The sequence below is a fragment of the Neolamprologus brichardi genome, chromosome 19 (assembly GCF_056152115.1).
Source record: "Neolamprologus brichardi isolate AB-2024 chromosome 19, ASM5615211v1, whole genome shotgun sequence".
NCBI lineage: Eukaryota > Metazoa > Chordata > Actinopteri > Cichliformes > Cichlidae > Neolamprologus > Neolamprologus brichardi.
The window spans coordinates 3,770,709-3,782,789 of NC_142122.1; the positions used below are offsets into that span (position 1 = coordinate 3,770,709).

A 12,081-nucleotide genomic window follows, 5' to 3' on the forward strand; every position below is an offset into this window, starting at 1 on the left:
AATCTCTCCAGCGTGTCCTGGGTCTGCCCCGGGGCCTCCTCCCGGTGGGACATGCCCGGAACACCTCACCCAGGAGGCGCCCAGGAGGCATCCTTGTCAGATGCCCGAACCACCTCAGCTGGCTCCTTTCGATGTGGAGCAGCAGCGGCTCTACTCTGAGCCCCTTCCGGATGGCTTAACTCCCCCTATCTCTAAGGGAGAGGCCAGCCACCCTTCAGAGGAAGCTCATTTCTGCCGCTTGTATCCGCGATCTCGTTCTTTCGGCCACTACCCACAGCTCGTGGCCATAGGTGAGGGTAGGGACGTAGATCGACCGGTAAATTAAGAGCTTCGCTTTTACACTCAGCTCTCTTTTCACCACAACGGACCGGTGCAGCGTTTACATTTTCTTTCATATTTATAATTTTCAATTGTGTGTCGATAATTAAAAACAATTTCCCCTGCTGGATTGAGAGTGTTTTGATTCTGATTATACCTCCAGCAACCTGAAATGTTGATACAAGGCATGATGGAGCCATGTGTTCATGTTTATGCCAAATTCTGACCCTGGCATCTGAGTGTGACACTCATTAGGTCAGGCAACATTTCTCCAAAGCAGTTCTTCTCCGATGTCTGGCATCAACCAGGCATTTTCATGCAGAGGTCACTGCTTTTCACTTCTCAGGAACATCGTCTGTGAACGTCAGAGGTGCTTGTATAGGATCAGCAGTAAGTCAGCTGTTTCTGCCTACCTGGCACCAATAACAATGTCACGTTCACCCCCCACCCCATCAATCAGATGCTTAGTTTGCTCAGTTAATGATGTCACTGTGACCACGTCTAGATCAGTGCAAACAGTAGCTGCCATGTGATTGGCCGATATTTGTATTAACGAGCAGTTCGACATGTGTACCTAATAAAGTGGCTGGTGAGTATATATTGACTGAGCTGTTTACTTTGGTTTGAAGTCATGTTTGTTTTCTTGCACAAATCCATCGCTGACTTCTTGCCTGTTGCAGGAACGTCACGTAGTGAGTGTTCTTTGTGCGCGAGAGAGAAGCAGGGATTTGAGTCACAAGAGCCTGCCAGCAATAATTTGAAATTTACTTGGTTTATTTATGACAACATGTTAGCTACGCGAGGTCTTGTTTTGATTTTTTTCCTCATGATTCTAATACCCTTAAAGGTTTCAAGGATTATCCAGATAACTGGCAGATGATGTATTTCTCGGCTGCCAAGAAAACAAACTCAAGGCAAAGCAGTTGTTTGTGTGCCGTCTGTAAAGTTTTTGGTTCATCAGATCATAATCAGCTTACTTATAATTGCTCGACTATAACCAAAGAGGAGGTAAAAGCTCTGTCCGTCCGTGGCTGCACTTCAGTTGAAAGTACTGGAGGATCATTATTTTCCTCCCTGTGGTAAGGCTTTGATGGCTGTGGTTTTCTCTCCCACCAAGCCATCGTGGATCAGCAATAACAAAGCAGCGGGCTCATGCCATGGCTGACATCGGTTCAGGCTTTCTCTGCAATATGGAAAGTTTCATTAGATAAATAGGTGAGTCGTTTCCATGATTTTCCACGAGCGCTAAAGGACAAGCATTTCATTATTTTTTCAAGCAAACAGCCATAAAAGCTTCCTCTCCACACCCACAGCTACCGCTGTTGTGTTTGTCTGAGCATGAAGAGCTTCATCCTCAGGACATATGTATAAAACATGAGGAGGATTGTGCCAGAGCTGCAGAATCAGAGTTTGGGTGCCCCGGTGGCTTCACTCAGACTCCAAAAATAGGAAGTAAGCAGAAAGAAGAAAAATTATCTCAGGTTTCCCTCCTCTGAAGTAAGCCCCTGCTCTAATGGCCACTTTGAGAACCGTGTTGCACAGCATGTGCCGGTGCTTTTTGATGGTTTCCTCACTCCTGTGGATAGTAGGATTTCAGCTTATGGTCAATGGGCCCTCCAAATCATTTGCTGTATATGGTTATAAATCGGTCCATAAATAAACTGTGTTGTCACTGTATCCATATTTTTATTTTGTCTTGTCACCTGCACTTTGCTCTTGGCATAATTAGTGAAAAAAACAGTTATTATAAAAATAATAATTAGATTTAAAGATGAAATGTAAACTGTTCTGTTATGTAAAAAAAAACTCTTCTTTTTTTCTTTTGTTATTATTTTCTTTTAAGAGAAATATGGTAGACACTCACATTTCTGTTAATTTACCTGTTGCTATGGTTTCAGTTCAATTTTAATTATATATCACCAAATCACACTTTATTTTGTAAGGTAAAACACTCTAATGACCAGTGTTGGTCAAGTTACTTGAAAAAAGTAATCAGTAACTAATTACCGATTACTTCCCCCAAAAAGTAATCCCGTTACTTTAGTGATTACTTGTTTTCAAAAGTAATTAATTACTTAGTTACTTTTTAAAAACACGATTTACAACCTGAATAGGTGATAAAGTGATAGATCTTTCAGCCCAATTCTACTTTTTCTGCATAATCATCATACAAAATGTAATCAAATGGAAAAGTCTCTTTTTAAAACTTGTTTTATTAGTTTTAATCTTTTAACTTTATGCATCAAGCAAAAATTTAATTATATGCAACATTCTCTGACTGGAAGAAATTAGTTTAACATTTAAACCTATTTTCTGCACATTCCTGCACATAAAATAAAATATTTTTGTGTGTTTACACTCACTCTTTCAAATAGATGCAAGTAAAACACAGCAGAAAATAAATAAAGTCAAAGACTAGCAGTCCTGTTGCTCTATTTTCACCTGTAAAGCAGGAGTGGGGTAGGCGGAGGTTTACCCTGGTGCAGGTGTGCAGCGGTCAGTGGAAGAATCCGCGAGTTTCTCTGTGAGTTTCCCGTTACTTCGTAGCTACTCGGTGCTTGCTCGGAAGTTTAGGGGTTTTTTCGCTGTAAAAAGAAGTTTTCTTCCCACGCACAACGGACACTAATGTTTTTGTCACTTTATGGAATCAAACTCAAAGTAAGGTCAGTACTTCCACGCTTTAAACGCTGCACGCTCATACTCTCTCCCGCACTCGATATATGATCCATTGTTGATCTGCACACAGCTGTTGTCACGAACGTCGCACTCGCTTACGTCACTGTCATGAGACATTCTCGCAAAAAAATCACGGTTTTAGTAACGCAGTAACGCAGCTTTCCTACGGGAAAGTAACGGTAATCTAATTACCGTTTTTGCGATAGTAATCCCTTACTTTACTCGTTACTTTAAAAAGTAATGAGATTACAGTAACGCGTTACAACTAACGCGTTACTGCCCATCTCTGCTAATGACACAGAGAAAACTCAAAAATCAAACAACCCCCTATGACTTGGCGACAGTGGGAAAGAAAAACTCACTTTTTACAGGAAAGAAACCTTCAGCAGAACCAGGCTCAGAAACAGCAGCCATCTGCTACAAGAGGTTGGGGATGAGGTTTCATTGATTGTGGCTTTATTTCATGCACTTTACTCAGAGCTGATTGGCCTACCTCTGACCAGTAGGCTCAATTAATCAATCCAGAGTTCAGGATTTGATTCAGTTTGAATGAAAGTGGTTTCACTAATCCAACATAAACCTTGGAAAGAAGCAAATTAGTTTTTCACATAGAACAAAATTCACTTGTATTGCGAATGGGGGTGCAGCGATGACTGGTGCCATGTTGGAAGTCGGCCACATTTTACCCAACCAGCTCAATAAGAGCAAAGGCCGTTTTCTGAAGCGTTAACTAATAAAAGTGAGAGAATGTTTCTCAGCCACTCAAACCTGCACATTTAGCACTTTTCTCACATGAAAATCGGTGAGGTGTGAGTGAGATCACGATAGATTTATTCATACGCTGCAACACAGAAGCAAAAGAAAGCTGTTTTTAGTATCCACACCTCTGAGCACATGTTTTACAAAGAATATTGACAGAGAATAAATGGGGATTGAAACTGGGAGGAGGTCATAGTCTATGCTCTGCACAATTTTTAAGGGATTATTTCTTGAGTGAAATGTAGTTCCAGCAAGTAGTTCCAATCCTGTACATTGTTTTCAGGATTAAGATTTAGTTTCTACCACCATGCTAAGCCAGAAAAATAGATCCCGGCTGTGTTTCAGAGATTCTTTAATGAATAAATTAATTATTTTTTTCAAATATAGTTTTCACACAAGAACTGGAATACATTGCAGCTGGGTTCAGTCCACTGTTCCACAGAGCCCAAAGTTGGGGGTAAAAAGGTGTACAATAGGGTGTGCAACTGTTAAAACGCAAACCTGACCCATTGTTACAGGATGCAAGTCATTAGAACCATTTTATTACAGAAAACGTGCTCTCCACTCATTCTCAGCCAACACGTGCAAAACAAAATACTATATTTTTTCCATATGAGGAATTTTTTTTTAATGTAACTCGAGTCATGCACTCATACTGGGTGTCCTTGTCTCTGACCCAGTTTTGTTTTGTCCTTCCGTCGAGTGTTTTAGAATCGGAGACTTTAGTCTGGAGGAGGTCTTTTATTTTGAAATTTGACTGAATTTTCCATTCGGTTCCTGATGTCTCTGACTTCCTGCCTCCTCATCTGCCCTGAGCAGCTTTAAACAGCTTCCAGTTAAATAAATAAATGAATGAATGAGTAGATTATCCACTATTTTAAGAGATACGGAGCAGACGGTCACTTCTGGGGCACGTCTGGAACTGAAAGCATTGTCTCAAGCTGGTGAGGTCAGTGCTGGAATGTGGTGCAGCTCTTCTCAGTGTGTTTCTGGGAAAAAACTAACGATAAAGTAGTAGCTTGTTTGCATTTACACCATGCAGAAAGTGGCTTTAACACTGACACAACTGGTTTCTCACAGGGAGAATAAATATCAGTTTTATGTATTTATTGGTAATATAGCAAATCTATCTGCTTCTTTCACCTGCTTTGTTTAAATTGGGGTGATGGCACTTCTGTTTTCTTTACACTTAGCCTCCTACATAATCCGACGCTGATAATTTTGCTTAACTCCTTTGAAAACTTTTAGAAAGTTAGCAGGAGGTCAGGTGTGTTTCCTCCTGCTTACAGTTGGGAAAAGGACAATCGAGTGCAGCATCTCTCATTTTTCAGCTAAGATATTTTTACCTGCTTCTCACAGGCGAGATTCACAAACTGTTTTCCCACTTGAAGAGGTACAAGAAGGCAAAACAAGGCGAACGCCAGCAGAGAAGGGATGAAAGGGTGGGTGAGACGAGGGGAGGAATGGTAACCGTCCCAATTAGCGGGCTGGAGAAAAGAGTAGTGCTTTTACACGGCAGCTTCTATCAAATCAACCGCCTCCAGCTCAGCAGGAAAGAGCTGCTCAAAATGGATTTGCTCCTTTTATCAAGCCCTCCATGACACTTAGTTAAGACTCCTTTGCCTCTATCCTGCCACTGATATGTGCCACTTTGAGCTGGTGTCTCACTGACATTATTAAGAGTGAAAGTTTCAGGAACTTGGGAGAAAGCTGGAACATTGTGTTGGAGTGGATTACGTCATGACAGTGTTGGCTTTTTCCAAAAGTTAGAGGAAAGAAGAGATCGTTCTTTTCAACTTATGTTCTTCTTCATCTTTTGTTTTCTTTTCTCTCTCTCTGCCCCCTTATTTTTTTCTGCAACAGGCTGGGTTTAAAGCATTCATTCCTCACCAGCGTCCCTCTGGGAGTATTAGCATCGGCTGCTCAGTTATTGTGAATCCAAATTGGACAAAGGAGTCAGGTTTGAGAATGCAGCTGACAACACTATTCAGGGTTCTTTGTAAGTGCCACAGAAATGTTCAGCACAGCCTCACTCTGTGCCTTCCAGGCAACTGAATCATTTAGAAAGGTGAGAGGCATAAAATGTGTGGCAGATTAAGAAGTATTCAGTTCAGTCCTTTTAATGGTGTGTATCTGATGTTTTATTTAGACTGTGCATTCAAAAGATTCCTCTCGCAGAGCGTATTATACTCACGAGGGCAGCTGCATCAGACCTGTTTGTGAGGCTGACAAAGAAGTCTGAAAAATTTCAAACAAAATCATAATAATGACAAATTTACAGATCGAGATAATACAGATAGAGTTAGGATTGAAGATTAAACATTAAGACTCACCTGGTATTGTTACAATTAATTTATTATCTGTTAATCTTTAATAAGATGTACAAATTACATTTGCATAGCATTAATTGCTATGCAAATAAAACTAAGTACACCCCGTGACTCAGTAGCACTGTTGGTCAAGTTACTTGAAAAAAGTAATCAGTAACTAATTACTGATTACTTCCCCAAAAAAGTAATCCAGTTACTTTACTGATTACTTATTTTCAAAAGTAATTAATTACTTAGTTACTTTTTAAAAACACGATTTACAACCTGAATAGGTGATAAAGCGATAGATCTTTCAGCCCAATTCTACTTTTTCTGCATAATCATCATACAAAATGTAATCAAATGGAAAAGTCTCTTTTTAAAACTTGTTTTATTCGTTTTAATCTTTTAACTTTATGCATCAAGCAAACATTTAATTATATGCAACATTCTCTGACTGGAAGAAATTTGTTTAATATTTAAACCTATTTTCTGCACATTCCAGCACATAAAATAATTTTTTTTGTGTGTTTACACTCAGTCTTTCAAATAGATGCAAGTAAAACACAGCAGAAAATAAATAACATCAAAGACTAGCGGTCCTGTTGCTCTATTTTCACCTGTAAAGCAGGAGTGGGGTAGGCGGAGGTTTACCCTGGTGCAGGTGTGCCGCAGCGGTCAGTGGAAGAATCCGCGAGTTTCTCTGTGAGTTTCCCATTACGTCGTAGCTACTCGGAGCTTGTTTAGGGGTTTTTTCGCTGTAAAAAGAAGTTTTCTTCCCACGCACAACAGACACTAATGTTTTTGTCACTTTTTATGGAATCAAACTCAAAGTAAGGTCAGTACTTCCACGCTTTAAACGCTGCACGCTCATACTCTCTCTGCACTCGATATATGAGCCATTGTTGATCTGCACACAGCTGTTGTCACGAACGTCGCACTCGCTTACGTCACTGTCATGAGACATTCTCGCAAAAAAAAAATCACGGTTTTAGTAACGCAGTAACGCAGCGTTCCTACTGGAAAGTAACGGTAATCTAATTACCGTTTATGCAATACTAATCTCTTACTTTACTCGTTACTTGAAAAAAGTAATCGGAAGTAACACGTTACTGCCCATCTCTGCTCTGTAGTTTGTGGTCCCACCTTTAACTGAAGTAGTTGTTTTCTCTCACAACACTGTGGAGAAGGTTTAGCCCACTCTTCTTCAGTTCGTTGTCGTTTGCTTTCCTTCCACAGCGTTTTAATTGAGCTGAGGTCTGGACTGTGACTGAGCCACTGCAACACCTGGATTTCTTTCTTTTTCAGCCATTCTTAAAAAGAAACACATCGAGGTGATTTGCTGCTGTGCCTGGGATTCTGGGGTCCTCGTGCTGTCGAATGACCCAGTTTGGGCCAAGCTTTAGCTGTCAGACAGACGACCTCACATTTGACTCTAGAATACTTTGTTTCATGGTCAACTGTGGGCAGTGCGCAGCTCCCAGGGCTGCAAGACAAGCCCAAATCATCACGCCTCCACCTTCGTGCTGACAGTTGGTGGCTAATTTTCTCCAAATGTGATGCTGTACAGTGTGGCCAATCACCTCCACTTTGGTCTCATCTGTCCGAAGGGCATTTCTCAAGAGGTCTTGTGGTTTCTTCAGATGAAACTTTGCAAACATAATCCATGGTGCAATGCCAAGATCTGTGTCTTTTTAAGTCTGTAGGGTTGATTTTGAATACATGCTGTAGTTGGTGTTCCACATATGTACTAAATGGGCTACATACCCAACCTGTTGTAAAAATGTAAATACTTTAGGATTGTCCTTGAAGTTACTTAAACTCTGTTAAAGTTTTACATTTCTCTCATTGTTTACAAATAAATAAATAAATAGAAAGATCAAAACCTTCAAAATTGAAAATAATTGCCTGTGTTTCTGTAGCTTTGCACAGTGTCTCTTTGTTTTCGGTGCCACAGAGCTCCATTTATTTATTTACTCTGCTGTAATGCTCACATTCGCCAAATCAGAGGCTGAAAATAGTCTTTAAGAAACACACGATTTTCCTCCAGTTTGAAAACCATTCAAACTGTTGAGTTTTTGCTTAAAAAAGAAAGAAAGAATAGATATGTGTTTACCCTGTTTTATGGATGTAGTGCTTTTAATTGGATTGACAAGCTGGGTACGTTGGAAGGCATTAAGACCTTTTTGGTCTTTTGATGCTATGATGTTTGTTGATGATGATGAAGCACTGATGAAGCTGTAAATGTATGCAACCAAATTACTTTCTTTAATGGTTCCTATTAAATGATGTGTTATGATGCGTCTGTATTTTGTTATTTTATCCATTTATATCCTCCCAACCAGTCAACTGCATCCAGAGGATGAGACGGACGCCGCCACTGGATGAGCTTCAGCCACCGCCCTATCAGGATGAGAATGGCTCTCCGAGGATGTCCTGCACCCTGTCAGATCTGGGTGATGCCAAGTGTGATCTGTCCCACACCAGCGGTAGCCCCCACCTCTCTTTCGGCAAGTGTCCCAGTGAGGGCAGTGACGGCCCTGAGACTGAGAGTTACCTCAACAAGGGCTATGAGGAGGACGTGCCCAGTGACAGCACAGCTGTCCTCAGCCCAGAGGTAAATACCAGTCAAGCAATATCAGAGTGATACTTTAGATTGAGGTGTTATTTTGAACACTGAACATTTCATTGGTTTCCGTAGGATATGTCAGCCCGTGGATCAGCAGCCCAGCTACCGAAAGGTTACGAACCAGATCCTGTTGCAAAATACGGGACCCTGGACATCGTGTTTGACTACGACTCAGAGGAGCAGCAGCTGTCTGTAACCATCATGGCAGTCACCGACCTTCCCAGCTACAAGCGCACCGGTAACATCTCCTGGCAGGTTCATTTGGTGCTTCTGCCCACCAAGAAACAGCGGGCGAAGACGGGGATCCAGAGAGGCCCGTGCCCCATCTTCACGGAGACCTTCCGCTTCAGCCACGTGGAGTCAGAGATGATCAGCAATTATGCTATCAGATTTCGCCTTTACAGCATGCGACGAATGAAGAAGGAGAAGGTGCTCGGGGAAAAGGTGTTCTACCTCACCAAGCTCAACCTTCAGGGCAAAATGTCGGTGCCGGTCACATTAGACCCATGCTGTGCACTCCCGGTAAGATGATCAACGCAGGTGTTGGCTTTCAAGCTGCCACTCATCACCTCGCTAATTACTTCTCTTTGTTGATTGATCTTTCATCTAGCTGGATAACATTTTCAGAGTGAGATCACATTTTGCAGATCATTCTTACTGAACTGCCTGTTTTGTTTGCTTGTTGGCTTTTAATGCTTCTCAGGAGTAGATGGTAGTGCGACACTGGCTCCATTTCATCTTAGGGAATAAACAATAATCAGTTTACTTATTTTTTTCCTTTTGCTCACTTTCAAAGGCTACAAAGAAGAAAGGCAGCCTTAAAAGGCACCTATTTATCTTGCTTCGAATCTGTCAGATATTAGTTTTCTTTCCCTTTAGTAACAATATTTTTATCTATGTAGATATCCAGGTGTTGAATTAACCCAATACAGCAACATTCAGTGCTTAATTCACTGAACATAAGATAACTAAAAATGTAAAGAGTATTTTTAGCCTATCCAAAAACACAAGTCCTTAAGTATAAAGAAAGATGTGCATTACGTAACCTTCAAATGTTAGCTTGCCCAGCGTAATACAGGCTCCTTTTTTTAGCGGGTTAGCTATCTGTTTGGAGATATCATATTAAAATCTTCCCTGAATCTGGTTTATTTTCCTCACGGTTCTTCTCCACGGCCAGCTTCTGGCCTAGTCCAGCTTCCTCACTCTCTGATGACTTTATGAGCTCAGTCGACAGTTTGAGGTAATAATGAATCAAATGCAAAGTTTATTTTGTAAATGTTGCTATTATTAGTGTTCAAAAGTAGGATTATCCTGGTTAAGCCGTTATCCACTGAGTGTGATTTCAGCAACAGATCATTAATCCCACTCTGGCTACCACCATATTTTATATCCAAGTTATAGTGGCTAGCAGGGATGCACCGATACCGATACTGGTATCGGGTATCGGCCTCGATACCACATTTTCTAAAGTACTCGTACTCGTTAAAAGTCCCCCGATACCGGGGGCCGATACCACGGTCTGAGACCTGTCTATGTTTGAGCGGCATGTAAGGGGTTAATCACAGGCCCCGAGTGCCCGCCCCCAGGCCCCGAGTGCCCGCCCCCAGGCCCCGAGTGCCCGCCCCCAGGCCCCGGCTGCAGCTCAGAGCTGAGAGAAGGGCAGGCGAGACAAGTCAGCCGTGTGGAACTATTTCAAAGTGAAGGAAGACGCGAAAACAAAGGCGGACTGCAAATTGTGCTCAGCGAAATTGTCCAGAGGAGGCTCTAAAGGTAGCGCATTTAACACAAGTTAAAGCACCAAAGTCCCAACACGACAACAAGTACAAAGAGTTTACCCACGCTTATTTACCCACGCTTATTTACCCACGCTTATTAGCACAGAGGAGCATAGCTGATGCTATAGCAGTGGGACGGAAAATAGTTGGGCATTTTAAACATCCCGCCTTAGCCTACTCCCGCCTCGAGGACATTCAGGGACAGCTCAACCAGCCAATAAAGAGACTGCAGCAGGATGTACAGACGCGCTGGAACAGCACGTATTACATGCTCGAGTCCCTCATTGAGCAAAAGCGAGTGCTGGGCGTGTCCGAGCACGAACTCCCTGACTATCTCACCGCTCACCAATGGGCTCTTATGGAGACGACTGTTGCCATCCTCGCCCCCTTTGAGGAACTAACTAAAAAAGTGAGCAGCTACGACGCACTAGCCTCTGATGTCATCCCAGCTGTGACTGTGCTAGTGAGACTTCTAAACAGAGAAACAGACGAACAAATTTAAAATTTAATTTTGTTTTTTTATAATTATTTATTCTGTAATATGTTGCATACATGTTCTTAATTCCAGTGTTTTGTTTTGTTTTTGTTAAATTATAGGACTAAAGCTGTTACCTGTAAATTTAAATCATGTTTTTATTAAGTACTCTGTATCGGTATCGGAGAGTACTGAAATGCAAGTACTCGTACTCGTTTCCAAAAAAGTGGTATCGGTGCATCCCTAGTGGCTAGCATTATTTAGTGTGTACTATACGACACTATTTTGCCTAAACAAACCCTCTGTGATAGTAAATACATCATGTGTGTAGTGTATTAAAAGAAGTCAAAGCCAGAACCTCGTAGCTTTGAAACCGGAAAACTGGATACATTGTAACTGCATGACAGTGATTTTCAAAATCAAATAGGCATTGAGGTATTCAGCAGCTTTGCCTTTATTCAGGAATATAACCAGAATACAACTGTGTTGGATTATAGATGAGTTGCGCTCATTGGCACAGACAGACTGAGATTGATTGAAACATGCTAGCAATCTGTCTGTGTTTATAAAGTAGATGGCAGTTATGTGCGTACCTCACCGGTCTGTCTGAGAGTGATTACTCGACGTGATCGATGAATGCGAAAAATTCAGTACAACGACCAAGTAAGGAGTCTGACGTCCTGCTGGGACAGAGCAGTAAAGGGAGGGTGTAGCGAACTGCTGTTTGAATTGTAATTCATTTGTGTTTTGGAAAATCCTTAACAATTAAAAACTGATATTAAGAATGTTCTGAAAGTTTGCCAACTCTTTCAGGGTGGCGAATCCCAGGTCAGCCTCTCAGATATGACATGCAGTGAAAGCGCCTCGTCATTCCAGTCAGTCAGTCAGGCTTCCACACCGGAGATCCTCGTGGGCCTGGTTTACAACGCCACAACAGGACGTCTCTCTGTGGAAGTCATCAAAGGCATCCACTTCAAAAACCTGGCTGCTAACAAACCACCCAGTAAGTACCTTAAAACGTTTTGTTGTCCAGTTAGAGAAAGAGCAGGAAAACACTTTTAATGTTTCAAATGCTACAGCGGAAGAGGACAAGTTGAGCCTGTGCATAGAAGTTTATCTCCTGTAAACATCTGTAGTCAA

General features: G+C 41.7%; 1 protein-coding gene across 1 annotated transcript in view; it reads left to right on the forward strand.

Annotated features, from left to right (window-relative positions):
• Positions 1-12,081, forward strand: part of syt14a (synaptotagmin XIVa) — a 60,955-nt gene that overhangs the window by 42,078 nt on the left and 6,796 nt on the right. The window contains exons 5-7 of the mRNA XM_087832760.1: positions 8,408-8,679; positions 8,764-9,213; positions 11,755-11,944. Of these exons, the coding sequence (XP_087688886.1) occupies positions 8,408-8,679; positions 8,764-9,213; positions 11,755-11,944 (912 nt within the window). The remainder of the gene's footprint in view (positions 1-8,407; positions 8,680-8,763; positions 9,214-11,754; positions 11,945-12,081) is intronic.